Genomic DNA, 15,915 nt, shown 5'->3' with positions numbered 1-15,915 from the left:
CTTTGGAGGGTGAAAGAACGTAGCGCCCAATACCCTTCTCACGTGAAAATAATGAGAAAATTACCCCGTAGAAGTGCAACCCTTCCGCAAATTGCTGCAGATTTCAGTGCTCGGTGCGTTAGCTTGGGAACCATTTAACAAAACATGGTCCATATGGTCTTTCGGAGACGAAGTATCACTCGTGTACCGTGGATGACTGCACGACACAAACCTTAATGCCTCGCCTGGTCCCGTCAACAACGACATTGGACTGTAGACGACTGGAAACATGTTGCCTCGTCGGACGAGTCTCGTTTCAAATAGTATCGAGCGGATGGACGTGTACAGGGATGGAAACAATCTCACGAACCCATGGACCCTGCCTGTGTGCTGGAGACTGTTCAGGGTTATTGAGGATCTGTAATGGTGTGGGGCGTGTGTAGTTGGAGTGATATGGGACCCCTAATAGGTCTAGATACGATTGTGGCAGGTGACACGTACGTAAGAATCCTGTCTGATCACCTCCACCTATTATGTCCGACAGACTTGGGCAATTCCAGCAGGAGAATGCGACACCCCGCACGTTCAGAATTGCTACAGAGTCATTCCAGGAACACTTGTCGCTCGACACCAGTCTCCCCAGACATGAACATTATTGAGCATATCTGGGATGTATTGCAACATGCTGTTCAGAAGAGATTTCGACTCCCTCGTACTCTTACGGATTTATGAGGAGCCCTGCTGGATTCATGGTGTCAGTTCCCTCCAGCACTACTTCAGACATTAGTCGAGTCCATACCATGTGGTGTTGCTGCATCTCTGCGTGCTCGCGGGGGGCCCTACACAATACTAGGCAGGTGTCCCAGTTTCTTTGGCTCTTTAGTGTATTATTCACAAACAACTTGTAACACGCCCGGGGGTACAATGGGTGGGGGAGGGACCCTTAAACTGGTTGTCGTTTCTGCTTTTCTTGACCGTGCGCCCTGTCCTCACCGCGTACCTGATAATCCCGCGGTGGTCGTATTGTCCTGCCCCACACTGCTGTTAGCTTGCCTGAAATTATCTATTGTAATATGCAAACGGGTTTAGGGGAGCCACTCAACGTTATACCACAACACTGTTCTATGTCTGATATGAACATCTATATTCTGAGACGATATGGAAACCCCAGGTTGCACTGATTACACTCTAAATCGTAAATGTTCATCCCAATTAACAATCTTGATGTTTATCTGTTCACAATATCATTCAGACGAGCGTACGCGTAACCGACACGACGCGGGTGATTGTTGATGATGCGGAAGCCGAATGATCGAACGAAAGCTCTTACGCTCGTCACACATACAGATGTCTGGTAATAGTCCTCCTTGACACTAGTAATGATATAACACTGTTCGTAGAGCTAATTTTTCAGTTCTCTGTTCACACTTGTACGAGCGTGCGCGTAACCGTCGCGGCGCGGCTGATTGTTGATGATGCGGAACGAGATGACCGAACGCACGTTCTCACGCTCGCTACAAGACACTGGCACTTGACTGCATTCTTTTATGGTAACTAATTTTTACTAAATCACATTGGTTCGTTCTGGGAGACCGAACACGGTGCGGATGATCGATGCTGTGCGACACGCAACGAGAGGATACACACATACGTTATCGACGGCACTGCTCGTTTTTTCATTACTTCTTGACACACTTTGCTCTGAATCACTTCCATATTTCATCACTTTACTGTAACAGCACTTGTAGCTACACTTCAACCTGAATACTAAAACAAAAGCCTCTCACATGCAGATCTACACACTACACAACATAACAGTACCGTGTCCCGCGCTCGACTCGCTAGGGGCGGCTGCCCGCAAAGATACTCCACAACTAAGCCAGCGGTATGACAATACGCTTACAAACTTTCGTAATAATCAGTAATAACATGAAAGTCTTGCCTTTGGTCATGATGAAAAGCGTTATATTGAGTACAAATAACAACAATAATTACACAGATTTTTCAAGTACTTTTTATGTAAATTACTTGCATCAAAAATAATTTCTTTGATTACATAAAAAGGTTAATGCTGCGTAATCAAGTAATTTTTATTACTTATAAAATGCAATGTGTATTTTGCAACGGTATAAAATACAAAATGGACTACACCGAACGATGTGCGATTCTAATTACGTGCAATACAAAAAAAATAAACAAACAAACAAAGAAAAATTGCCGTCTCCCGGAGTCTCTCACACGTTCGATTATGTTTCGTCAGACCTTCCACAGTTGAAATAATTATGGTGTTTTCATGGCTTGGTGTGCGAGTTTCCCTCCCTTTAATTCAGTGACTGTTGTTTTTGTTGACAGAGCGCCGTGAGGTGCCTCCCGCGCAGAGCTACAGACCTGCAGCGGAGATTGGCGAGAGCGATCCCAGGGCCAACGACGTGCTGGTGCGCCATCCTCCACAAGGTAGGCTCACACTTCTTCTAAACATCAACATCACCTCATTTATGTACATTCGAAACATTACGAGCCCATACTCTCGCGGTTCGAGGATTTCAACAAGTTACACAGGAACTAGAGCGTCTTCCCTCACTTTTCAAGTGAACTGGCAGACTGGTTGCGGTACTGGACTCTTATTTGGGAGCAATAGGACTCACTTTCACAGGCGTCCGCATTCGGGTGTTCTGGCTTTTCTCTAATGCCGTATTGGTTACTGTGGTAAGGCTACAGACGAGTCTGTCTACAGCCAGAAATAAGCTGAGGCTCCATACTTGACTCCTTACTTTCTGATTTCGTTTTTAAACTTTGAAGCACCCATACTGACCATTTCTCGCAACCAATTTTCAAAAATCGGTGTTCTGCCATTATTAACATTACTAGTTGCTTCAGTCCTCAATTGGATTCCTTCCTCCTTTTTGCAGGCTGCCTGTCCCATAATCGACTTCCATTACAGTAATGTCCCCTTGTCCTCACATGGCTGTAGGCATTGTGTAAATAAAAGTCTTCGTACAATTTCAGCTTACACTGTCCTAATTCTTCATTCAACACTTTCACACTTCGTTATCCTTTTCGTCTCTTCATTATTCTGTTGTTGTCTCAGTATTTGATTACTTCTCCTGATAAAACAGGTTCAACGTCGCTTAATCTTCATCAGTCACTTTGCTAGTGTTTCTGCTCCACTGGGTAATATGCAGGGGTTGGAAACACCAAAAACACAACACACTACCATGACTAATACGCCGTAGGAAAACCGTTGGTAATCAAAACATCTTTCATTCTTTAATTGAATGGACAAATACAGGTCCTTCCTGTAAAATAGTGGGAAATTCAGGTAACTATGAGGGAGAGGTACAGCGATCAATAACTCTGCTCTACAAAGTAGACAACAGAGGGACAATAATATTGAGATCTGGTGGCCATGGTGGTCAGGGAAGATGCGACAATTCGTCCTCACAAAACCAGTCCTGGACTATGCGAGCTGTGTGAACAGCGGCTCTGTCATCTCTGAACACAGCATCACTATTGAGAAGCAATCAGTGCACCATTGAATGGTCCTGTTCAGCGAAAATAGTCACATAATCCTTAGAAGTAATGCAACCTTGTTGAGTAAACATGGGGCCCATGGAATACACCGATTTGGCTGCCAAAATCATCACCAAATCTCCGCAATGTTTCATTCCTGGGATGTAAACTCGAAGAAGTTAGAAACAGTATGCAACAAGACTTACCCGACCAGTTTACTACGTTCCATTGCTTCATAGCCCAGGTTTTACGGATTCGGCACCACGTTTCTCTGTTACGGGCATTTGCATCACTGGTGAGTGGTTTTGAAATTCCAGTTCGCCTCACGATTCCCTGCTTATGCAGCTCCCATCGTGTGGTTCCAATGTTGACAGGGTTCGCGAAAGCGAGGTCCAGTTCTGCAGTGACTCTTCCAGCTGTCCTCGTCTTATTTTGCGTCACTATGCACTTCAGTGACCGTCACCATCACTCAACACACAAATTTTCGTCCGCGTTGTCACTTAGCAGATGACGTTCTTTCCGCTTTCGTTGGATGCGATACACACTGAAGAGCCTAATATAGTGTAGGGCCCCGCGAGCACGCAGAATTACTTAAACCTGACGTGGCATGGATTCGACTGTCTGAAGTAGTGCTGGAGGGAAACGACACCTTGAACCCTGCAGTGGTGTCCATAAATCAATTCGAGTACGAGCGTGTCGAGATCTCTTCTGAACAGCGAGGCATCCCATACATGAAACTCAGAATACGGTTCCTGCACCCACTGTTTGGCAATTCTGAACATGACGGCGGGCGGTGGTGGGGGGGGGGGGGAGGGGGGGGAGAGAGGTGTCACGCTGCCCTGCTGGAATTGTCCAAGTTCGTCGGAATGCGAAATAAAAATGAATGGTTGCGGGTGATCACAAAGGATTCTTACGTACCTGTCACCTGTCAGAGTCGTATCTGGAACTATCAGGGCTCCCATATCACTCCAACTGCACACTTCCCACACCATTACAGAACCTCCACCAGCTTCAACAGTCCCCTCCTGAAATGCAGGGTTTGTGGACTCATGATGCAGTCCCCATAACCGTACATGTCTGTCCGCTCGAAACAATTTGAAACGAGACTCGTCCGACTAGGCAAAAAGTTTCCAGTTTTCAATAGTCCAATGTCGGTGTTGACGGGCCCAGGCGAGGCGTTAAGCTTTGTGTCGTGCTGTCGTCAAGGGAACGCGAGTGGGCCTTCGGCTCCGAAATCGATGATGTTTCGTTGGATGGTTCGCACGCTGACACTTTTTGATAATCTAGCAGCAATTTGCGGCAGCGTTGCTCTTCTGTCACGTTGAACAATTCTCTTCAGCCGTTGTTGGCACCGTTCTTTTTTTTTAACTGGTTCAATTGGCTCTAAGCACTATGGCACTTAACATCTGAGATCATCAGTCCCCTAGAACTTAGAACTACTTAACCCTAACTAACCTAAGGATATCACACAAATCCATGCCCGAGGCAGGATTCGAACCTGCGACCGTAGCTGTCGCGCGGTTCTAGACTGAAGCACCTAGAACCGCTTGGCCACAACGGCGGGTGGTGCCCTTCCTGCAGGATCTTTTTCCGGCTGCAGCGATGTCGCCGATCTGATGTTTTACCGGATTCCTGATGTTCACCGTACACCCGTGAAATGGTCATACGGGAAATTCTCCACTTCATCGCTACCTCGGAAATTGAGTGTCCCAAAGCTCGTGTGCCGACTATAGCACCACGTTCAAACTCACTTATATCTTGATAACCTGCCATTGTAGCAGCAGCAACCGATGTAGCAAATGTGCCAGACACTTGTCTTGTAAATGCGTTGCCGACAGCAGGGCTATATTCTGCCCTTTACATGTCTGTGTATTTGGATACGCACCCCTAAACCTGTTTCTTTGGCGCTTCAGTGTATATCTTCGAGATACTGCTGCTTAAAACACCAAGTACTTCGACTTACGGAAGCAGCCACCACACGAGCACTAACTATTTTCCCTCTTTAGATGTCACTTAGCTCCGACATAATGCACTCATAACTACACAGACCCGGTCATTGTGGCCGATCGGTTCTAGGCACTTCAGTCCGGAACCGCGCTGCTGCTGCGGTCGCTGGTTCGAATCCTGCCTCTGACATAGATGTGTATGATGTCCTTAGGTTAGTTAGGTTTAAGTGGTTCTAAGTCTAGGGGCTCATGACCTCAGATGTTAAGTCCCATAGTGCTCAGAGCAATTTGAACCATTTTTGAACTACACAGAACACTGTTCTTACCACGATTGACACTTGCAACGTAATGAGGACATTGCACAACTGCCGTTCGTGGTCAAATTCAGCAGTATAACATTCAGACCTGGTTAACATCTGCACTTATGTTCAAAAATGAATTTATAGCGGTGTTTACATATTTTTTCCAGACCGTGTACTTTGAATAATTGTGCAAATGAATCTTTTCTTGGTCTGAGACATCGTTTTTTTCTGACAGCTACAAGGAATTCATTTTTTTCGTTGAAAGTTTGTCTGAAGACATCCTTCTTTGTGTAGCATATAGGATACGTCCGTAAAAGCAAGGTACCTTTAAGTAGGGCAGCAGAACAATGACTATCAGTTTTCGTGAGACACATATTTTGGGTTTGTAATTTATAAATGAAGCTGCAATACTATAGACGTTTTGACCTACATTATGAGACATAAAATCATTTTTTTTTGTTCAGATTTTGTCTGTACTCTCTAACCTAATAATATAATAGAGTAATATTGATCGTTTGTTACAAATGAAATTTTTAACTTGAAGGAACAACACCAACACCATGGTTGCTCTTATTTATATCTACTGTTAGATGTTAGCTTATGGAATGTAGACGTACATGTACGGATTGTTAATCTGTAAACTCTTTTTGTTGAAACAATTTCCATTTATCACATAAACAGATAGGAAAGTTTTCTGATTCCATAAGAATGTGGTGGGATACAGCTGGTGTGTGGATGCGGCCGCCAACACCCCGGGAAGCAGCAGCTGTTGCGTTCGGCCACTGCTTCATCGTCAGCAGTGCAGCGTGACCTCGTTCGGAGGTCCACAAAGGAAAGCGCATACATCAAGCTCTGATTTTACAAGCAATAAAGCACTTTACAAATGCTCACGCAGTCGGTTTAACATCGGCATGTAGTTTCGACCTGCCAAAACAAAGAACAGGAGCGCGGAACAATAGGTTTATGTTGCACGTCTCTGCCATTGACGCCGGGCCGCATCCATTAGGCTACCAACATGTCGCGCATACACGGCGCCAAGTGTTGATATTTATGGAAGCGATCGCTCCATTTGGCATCGCAGCGGTCGGCTAACGAATGGAGTAAAAACCGAAATGTCATCGACCTGGGGGCGGCAGCGCCGAGTCGGTGACGAGGGAAGGCGTGGCCGGCGCTAATTCCCAGCCGTGAGGGACGGCGCCTGTTCGTTATGACGTGACGGACGGCCTGTCAATGGGCGGCCGCGCCATCTGTCTCTTATAATGGCGGCAGCCGAAGAAGCCGATTGACGCGCCGCGCCTGCACAAGTGGATTCAGAGCGAGGCCGTCTCCCCGTGATTTCATTCTCGAAGCACCATCTCTGCTGGTACCACCAAGTCTACAGTGTTATTCCGCGGCGCTTTGTAGCGTGTCTGGATTACACTACTATGCAGATTGTTGTCTCTAACTCCGAATTTAACGATGGGCACTCTTCAGTAAGGCGAAGAACAACCAACATCCTCATTGTCGGCATACGCCCAAACCGTCAGTGTCGCACCAGAAAGGATGCACACTCCGCTTGAAGACTATCGGCCAAGCCAGCTGAGCATTAACAAGTATTTTTGGCACGATGCCGTGGAACACATGGGAAAGAACTGGCCTCAAAGATGAATCCGATTATCTCCAATACACTGGCAGAAGAACTATGAGAAACATTGTCAAATGCCTTGTTAAAAATCCAGAAAAGGGAGGGCATACTGAACAGAAGTGACTTGCAGCAGCCGAAATCACGTACTGGTACTCCTCTATTGGAGTCAAAATCGAGGGCCCTATGGATTGCCCTCGTAACTGTTTTATAACCACAACTAAGCAAAGTGAGAGGAAGAAAAGGATCCAAAGTGACATGGTGAAACTAGCCCAGTATTAGTACTATTTTACCCAACTTAAAATCTGCGAGCACAGTTCTCCTCTGTATAAACTCGTTTAACGTCTCGGCAAACATCGCATACTAGAGGGGCCGAAAGTGGACATAAAACTCCTTAGGGAGGCCATGCCGGCCAGATGATTTAAGGGATGGAGAAGCAGCAGTAAGAGCAAGCACCTCATCTGCCTGAAAGGGAGGCGTTTTAAGCAGACGTGCTCCTACCACTAAGAGTCCCTCAGCGTCATCGGGGAAGGCTCTCTCATTGTTTTCCACTGCATATAGTTCATCGTAGTATTAGTGGAAAGCGCCAACAATTCCACCTTGCTCAGTCAGTTGGTGGCCTGCAGCAGCTGTGAGAGACGTAATAAAGGAGCAACGATATCGCGACTAATGGCGAAGTAGGTGATAAAATAATGTCAGTTCGACTTAAACAAGAGACTGGGGTTTAGGTTAGACCTATAAACCCTCTGCTTCGGCTTCGCTAAATATGTCCATCAGTCCAACAGCGAAGAACAGCGCAAAGCGGAGAGCAGGAAACGCTTCCACACGGCGCCAACTACATCAGCAAGCGCGCTATCAATGATCTGGGAGACATGCAGCATCCACTGTGCACGAGACAGTTTCGCAGGTTGCCATTTAGAGCACAACGGTCAGAGAAGGAAATGGGGGTACAGTCAACCGCCATATCACGGCTACAGGACGTGGCGGTAGAAGCGTATATTTGACCAAGGTGGAATGTTTGTGCTCTCACACATCAAGAAAAATCATCGTATGAACCAATTCACTGAATTCACGACAAAAATTGTAATGTGAGGATTGATCGCTAGGACGTAAACCACTATGAACGACATCAGCAGCACTCCCACCCTGTGTACGGCACCTCTTATTTTGGATCACTTGAGCATCCTTGCGAAGGGAAGCCATCAGAACCAATCTTCGGTCGTAAATCACCCGAAGCAAAATTCAAATACGTCCAGTGGACGTCATTAGCAGAAGATTACCCAGCCACTGATTCAGTTCCTTTAGGGACGAGGTCCGCCACCGTGAATTTACCCTGTTGTTCAAGGAAAGGTCGAAGAACAAAAGTGCTTCTCGGACAACTGGTACGAAGCTGACAACTCTCATTACGCAAAACGCACGTCCTCAGCTGCCCATTGTTTGTAGAGTGTATATACCTCAGACTTGTAAATGAGACAAGATATTCCGTTTCACCTGCATTTCTACGGACTAATCCCGTTGTAACATTGAAGCCTGTACTGGATGGACCATCGTTCAAGGCGAATGTTCTTGTCCTAAGCAAACGGTAAACGTTATCTATCTCAGGGGGCAGTTAGAAAACACGAATACTCACAAATTCAACATCAGTGATCGCAAGGAGGACTGTATGAAATGAAGCATCTCTGTTACAGTAATTTTTCGACTTGTAAGGATTTCTCATATTTAACAAAGGAAATGTAAAGCTCGGTATCCAAATATGATGTGTGTAACTGACCCGACGTCAAACCAAAGGTATCTACATATAATCAGTAGTGGATTTCGAGAGAACAACGCAGCTCATGATGGGTCGACTTATCAGAAATAATTAAGTAAATAGAAAGTAGAGAAACCTCATTCTACCTTTACGTGAATAGACCTGGGCGCCATGGGAACAAAAGAAGCGGACAATGTGGCTACAATCAGCACACTTAAACTACCAAAAAGACGAATTCAGCGAAGGGCAGACACTCACAAAGATCAAAATCCCACGAAAATATCTAACTTCCAATACTCGTAACGTCGTGATGGAGATGAAGCAACCTACGTCCTATCCGTAAGGATTAGCAAGCGGAAGTGTAATGGAAGCGGACTCTCATATCCTCTGTCATATGTATGATGATCATTACCCGGTATCCATTTGGTCATCTGGTATTATAGGGGGTCCTGAAGATGATATAATGTAACACCGAACACAATTAGAGTAAAAATGAGAAAATAAAAACAGCTGAGAGTGTCATCCTACTACTTAAAGATGTAGAAACAGCTATCGTCTCATGATCCATTGGAAGCTGGAAGTACGAGTAGTTGTGGTTTGGTCTGAGGACAAGAGAAAGAGAGGGGCAGAGGTGTAGAGGTGTAAGCTAGGAGCGGAGTAGTTAGAAAAGGAACGCTTTTATAGTTTACTTGAGGAAATGATCATTCAAATGACAGCTCGGTCCGTCACTCCAACTGTATCACTCCGCGACGCTTTGTGACACTTCTACATCAGCTGCTTTTCAATAGTTAAAGAGAAAGGCTTTTAAATCTCTAGTATACTTTAACTAGTTCCGACAAGTTATGTCATAATTTCTTAAAACGCTATGTTTAAAAATATGTATAGCACTACGGTATTATTGTAAACTATGTTACAACTCTAGTTAGTACTGTGGTAGCAAGTGGATAATAACGTATTTTACAATAATTGACATGTCGCATACACCATTTTAAACTTTTTAGTTTGCCAGATGGTGGTGTAAATAGTCGAAACTAGTACTTGAAGATCAATTGAAAAGAAAGGGTAGTATCTGGAAACGAGGGTTTAGGATGATCGTCAACGACTGTGAAACGACGATACTTGCTGATGATGGAATTAGATTAGAAAATGAATCACTATATCCGGTAGACGAGTTTGGGTGTTTGGACAGCAAGATAACTGATGACGGCCGAAGTAGAGAGGACATGAAATGCGCACTGGCAATAGCAAGAGAAGCGTTTCGAAAGAATAATAATATCTGAATTAAATGTAAGTGGTGGGAAGTCTCCTCTGAAGATATTTGACTGGAGTGTAACCTTGTAGGATAGTGAAACGTGGACGACAAACAGCACAGAGAAACGAAGAGAAGTTGCCGGCCGGTGTGGCCGAGCGGTTCTAGGCGCTGCAGTCTGGAACCGCGCGACCGCTACGGTCGCAGGTTCGAATCCTGCCTCGGGCATGGACGTGTGTGATGTCCTTAAGTTAGTTAGGTTTAAGTAATTCTAAGTTCTAGGGGACTGATGACCTCAGAAGTTAAGTCCCATAGTGCTCAGAGCAATTTTTACCATTTTTTGAAGAGAAGTTTCTGGAATGTGGCGCTACAGAAGAATCCTGTAAATTAGATGAGTATGTCAGATAACGATGAGGAGGTACTCGACCAAATTGAGCAGGAAAATAATGGTACATCTTCACTAAAGGAAGGGATCGGTTGGTAGGAAATATTTACGTTTATGGTTCAAATGGCTTTGAGCACTATGGAACACAACATCTGAAGTCATCAGTCCCCTAGAACTTACAACTACTTAAACCTAACCAACCTAAGGACATCACACACATCTGTGCCCGAGGCAGGATTCGAACCTGCGACTGTAGCGGTTGCGCGGTTCCCGACTGAAGCGCCTAGAGCCGCTCGGCCACAGCGGCCGGCATTTCTTCGTGGACTGGGGGTTGGCTTATCTACAGCAAGAGTGTTCAGATGGATCTAGGTTGAAGTACTTAATGCGGATATGAAGAAGCTCACACGTGATAAAATTATCACAGAGATCTGCATCAAACCAGCGAACAAAATGGGCTGCAATACGGTAAGGATTTTAGCAGCTTTTAGTGGTTTACATAAGGTCTGTTATCAAAGCTGTAGAGGACAACCTAAAAATCGGTTCTACATTACCCTGTTAAGCTGACTGTCACGCTGGCGAGAGTGTCAGTGATGTCATGGGTTAATTTACTACATGCGGAAGCGTAATGGAGATGCTCATACAACTCTAGTGCAGACGGTATAAGTGATACGTCGTGAAGAAGGTGCGGGTAGAGTGTTACATTTTCAAGAATGTACTTTTCTAGAAAAGTCTGGCCATATATTGCTTGAAATTTCATAGTGGAATAAAACTGTATGCTGCATCCCACCTTGAATACGAAATCTGTGCCTTTGAGGAGAAAATCCCCCACAGACGTAGATACGTAGGATGGACTAACGATCCTCCCTCACAGTCTTAGTTCCGTCAGAACCTCTCTGGTATTTTTCCAACTACACTGAAGTACACCTTGCATACGTTGAGAGACTATCTATACTGGAAGACAGGATATTGCGTGGAACTGGCTTAGCGTAAGCGTAGGAGACTGTTTCCGAAACGAATTCATTCTGGAAACATAGAGTTCGCGGAAAGACCATAGAAGTAAAATGGATTAGAGCTCATATGGAAACTTAGTAGCAGTCGTAATGCACAGCATTCGCAACTGAAACAAAAAATTGGAAAATAACAGAAGTACACGAAGTGCATTCCGATCCATACCACGAGATGGTTTTCGGAGCGTATGTGTTAATGTAACAAACGAGAGCGAATTTGAGAGCGAGATACAGATATAAGTCAGGACACACTAATTCATTAGATTGGAACATTGCTACAAGCAGGCTAGTAGAATCAAGCTGAGATGACTCTTCTATCTCTACTGATCGGGAGCTATTGGTGTTGACAGTATTAATTTCAAGGGCCTGTCTTAAGCCATTGTCACCGTCTGGGTAAGCGTTCACTGGATGCTACGATATTTTAAGTTTTCGCGACCGTCGAGCACACTACATTCTTTTGTAGCAAAATCTGTCACTAGTCCTCTAAAGTACAACTTCAGATTGATCAGTGCTGTTTTATATTTGTGAGTCTTACTGTGGGTGATAGAGGGGGTGGGCGGGAGGGGGGGGACTATTAAACCAAGATACAGCTTTCATTTAACTAAAACCACAACAATGGAGTTCAGGCTGATTCTTGTTTTGGAAACAGTATTGCTTACTGTGACCCTACCAGCACTGAGGTACCTCATAGTGTGCGAATGAAGGTCTTACGTAAATAAATGAATGGCCGTTTGACCGTTGACACATCATTTCACCGTAAAAGACCGGACTGGTAACTACACGCTGCCATTAGCAATAGACGATTGTGATAACCAAGCACGATGGTGTAGTGCATCAGACAATTGATTAGCATTTGAGAGAAACAGGTTTCAAATTCCCTTCCCGCCACGCAGACTTAAGTTTTCCATACTTTTGTTATACAAGTACGACTCAAGACATCCCTCTCCTCCTCCTTTAACAATGTTTCATAACGTCGTGCATTCCGCCAAAGGCTGAAAGATTCGTTCTGGAGTCTTGCTGCTATCACATGAAAGTATTATTTACTTATGTGTACACTGTTCCATTCACATGCATGTGATCTTGTACAAAAGTGAAATACCTTAATAGGCTGCACAATAACTCGTTCTACAATATTAAGACAATCCCTATTAATGAACATGTAAATTATCTACGGAACAAGTATGTCACGATTTGAAATTCAAGCAAAAACTTTCTCTAAACAATAGCGCCAGTCAGAAGCTGGCCAAATAATTCATTAGTATAAGTAGCAAAGAAGACAAAAATGTCTTCGAAACACTCCAGTGAGTGCAGTTTCGGAGATTCATAAATAGAGACACCACGAGGAGCATTGTATTTGCAGTTTTTGGGTGTTACAGCTGCCATAAATGACAAAAGCAACCACGTCAGTTTACCTGTTTACAATGACGAACCTAATACCCACAATTTATGTGTGCCTCGACAGAAGATTTCACCTATTGTTCGTTTCTTTTGAATAATTATTTTGGTCTCACCGTCAGCTGTTTTCCTTGTGTTTTCGTCCATAACTATAAAACGTCTATTTAAACAAGTCATGATTCTGCTGATGAGGTCTGTTATTTGAAGAAAATGTTTTATTCGTCAAAACTGGCCAACTCCAACACAAGGATATTTGACCTCAAGGTGAAATGCATTTTACGAATGTAGTTGCTATAATTAAAAATAGAATTACTGTTCTAATTACATCGAGTTCTATATACATGTAATCGATTACATGCTAATACGAGGGTCATTCAGTAACTAAAGAGACAAATTGATCTGGAGAAAGTAGCGTTTATTTTTACAAAACAATACATTTTATTTCAACATAATCCCCGTGAATATTTATGCACATGTTCCAACGGGATACAAGCTATTTTATTCCGGCTACAAATAACTCTTTATCTTGATGTTTCAACCAATTTCCCACAAACATTTACAGGTCCTCGTTGCTCTTGAACCTCTTTCCACGTAATGCCTCGTTCAGTGCACCAAACAAACGGAAATCACTAGGTGCTAAATCAGGACTGTAACGTGGATGAGGCAGTACTTACTTCCCAGGCCATTTTGTCGGCCCGCCGGTTTGGCCGAGCGGTTCTAGGCGCTTCAGTCTTGAACCGCGCGACCGCTAAGGTCCTGCCGCTAAGGTCCTGCCTCGGGCATGGATGTGTGTGATGTCCTTAGGTTAGTTAGGTTTAAGTAGTTCTAAGTTCTAGGGGACTGATGACCTCAGAAGTTAAGTCCCATAGTGCTCAGAGCCATTTGAACCTTTTGAACCATTTTGCCGATAGTGTCAAGGGTTAGCTGAGCAATATGAGGACGTGCGTTGTCTTGCTGGAGAATCACACCTCTCCTCTGAGATCCATGACGTCTTTCTATCGCGGCTAGCTTCACCTTTTTTAAAAGCAAATCCGAGTAGTATAGGCTGATCATTGTACGCTGCTCTTCGAGATAATCACAATAAAACTTGACCTTCAGTGTCCCAAAACACCGTCAACATGATTTTCCTGCTAAGGCATGGGTTTTTAGTTTTATCTTGAGAGTTGAGGTGGTGTGCCTCCACTCCATGTTTAGTCTTTTTCATTCTGGCTAATAATAGTGAACCCAAGTTTCATCGCAAGTAAAATTTCATTGAGGAAATGCTCACCTTCTCTTTCATAACGTTCGTTTAGCTCTGTGCACACTCTCAACCGAGTTTCCTTGTGTAGCGTACATCGCTTGTTACAAATAATGTTATGAACTGTACCAGCACTAACTCGAACCTTATCAACTATGATTTCCACAGTCAAACGGCGGTTGGTACAAATAATGTCATCAATTCGACTTTCAAGTGAGGGAGTTGAAACTGCAACTGGTTGGCCAGACCTGTGTTCGTCAGTCACTGAGTCGTGACTATTTTTGAACAGCTCTACCCACTTGTAAAAATGTGCGTGATTCATAAACCTTCACCATAAACTTTAGACATTTTACAGTATATATTCACTGGTTTCTCACCTTCAGCAAGTAAAAAACGAACAACAAAATGTTGTTCAACTAATGTGGACTTTTCAAGCGGACTCACCATCTTCAAATGTATTTTTCAGGTTGTAAAGAAAACAATGTCGGTGCATCAGCTGATCAGGGCTCATGCTAGTGATGCCAAATTAAAGCCGTAAAAGTACCAAACATGCGCCCACAGGGGCATCTGACGACGCACTGTCAGTAACATTGGAGAACTCGCATAACAATACAGATTCCGCAAAGAAACTAGAACATGCAATGGAGAAATTGGTTTAAATAACAGAAAAACCCCAGTGGAACCATGACTACCGTCTTAGTTCAGTTATGTTTGTTTTTCTAGATTCTATTTCATAGTCGGACGAATGGTGTAAAATTAGTGACTATGTTTGCTGCTTTTCTGCTAACGAAAGAGTTGTTTACGAGCTGTGCCTTCCACAGAGAGTGCGGCGGCGGACCTCCGTCTCCGCAGCGCCCCTGCTGTCCGCAGCGAGGCAACCCGCCGCACGCCGACGTCGGCGGGGCTGCTGCTCCACTGGCTGATAGTGCTGGCAGCTGCCGCCAGCTGGCAGTGAGGAGACTATTCGCCGGCTGAGGGGCTGCCACTGAACGACGCTTCTTACGGCGCCACTGACTTCTCGAAATTTAAAATGCAACAACCAATAATGACTCAAGTTCCTGTCTGTAGTGTGGCAATATTTATCTAGATAAATGTGTTTCTACAGATAAAAAAAGAAAGAATGTTTTTACTGCAGCAGTTTTATGAGTGAATTAACAGTTTCACTAAAAGAAATAAGCCAGGGACAGTCTAAAAATGCTACAGAATTAAATGTGAACTGTAATGTGTAAATATTCCATGTAAATTTATCTGTGTCAAAACACAATATTAATCCATTAGTAAACTTTGGAAAGCATTATTGAATCTATAATTGCAATTATGTAACAAAGTATGTAATTTAATTCATCTGTACTAAAACTTTGCTGTATAACAAATCAGATCTGCCTCGCCCATAATTTGAAGAAATGGATCCTGGAGTCAAAGTACAAAATAGTGAGCTTCTGAGACAACTACTGTAGTATTCAAGACAATGAATTCTGTTGATACCTGGTACAAATACCGTTCTGGACATCCTAATTTAGATGTTTGTTGCTGC

At 44.0% G+C, this 15,915-nt stretch overlaps 1 protein-coding gene across 1 annotated transcript in view; it reads left to right on the top strand.

Annotated features, from left to right (window-relative positions):
- Nucleotides 1-15,635, top strand: part of LOC126121493 (lachesin-like) — a 1,285,782-nt gene extending 1,270,147 nt beyond the window's left edge. The window contains exons 9-10 of the mRNA XM_049915084.1: nt 2,332-2,433; nt 15,203-15,635. Coding sequence (XP_049771041.1) covers nt 2,332-2,433; nt 15,203-15,336 — 236 coding nt within the window. The 3' untranslated portion in view covers nt 15,337-15,635. The remainder of the gene's footprint in view (nt 1-2,331; nt 2,434-15,202) is intronic.
- Nucleotides 15,636-15,915: the final 280 nt, after the last annotated feature.

This window comes from Schistocerca cancellata, chromosome 1, assembly GCF_023864275.1.
Source record: "Schistocerca cancellata isolate TAMUIC-IGC-003103 chromosome 1, iqSchCanc2.1, whole genome shotgun sequence".
NCBI classification, from domain to species: domain Eukaryota; kingdom Metazoa; phylum Arthropoda; class Insecta; order Orthoptera; family Acrididae; genus Schistocerca; species Schistocerca cancellata.
The sequence above is the reverse complement of the archived record's forward strand: the minus strand, read 5'-3'. Positions and strand labels throughout refer to the sequence as shown.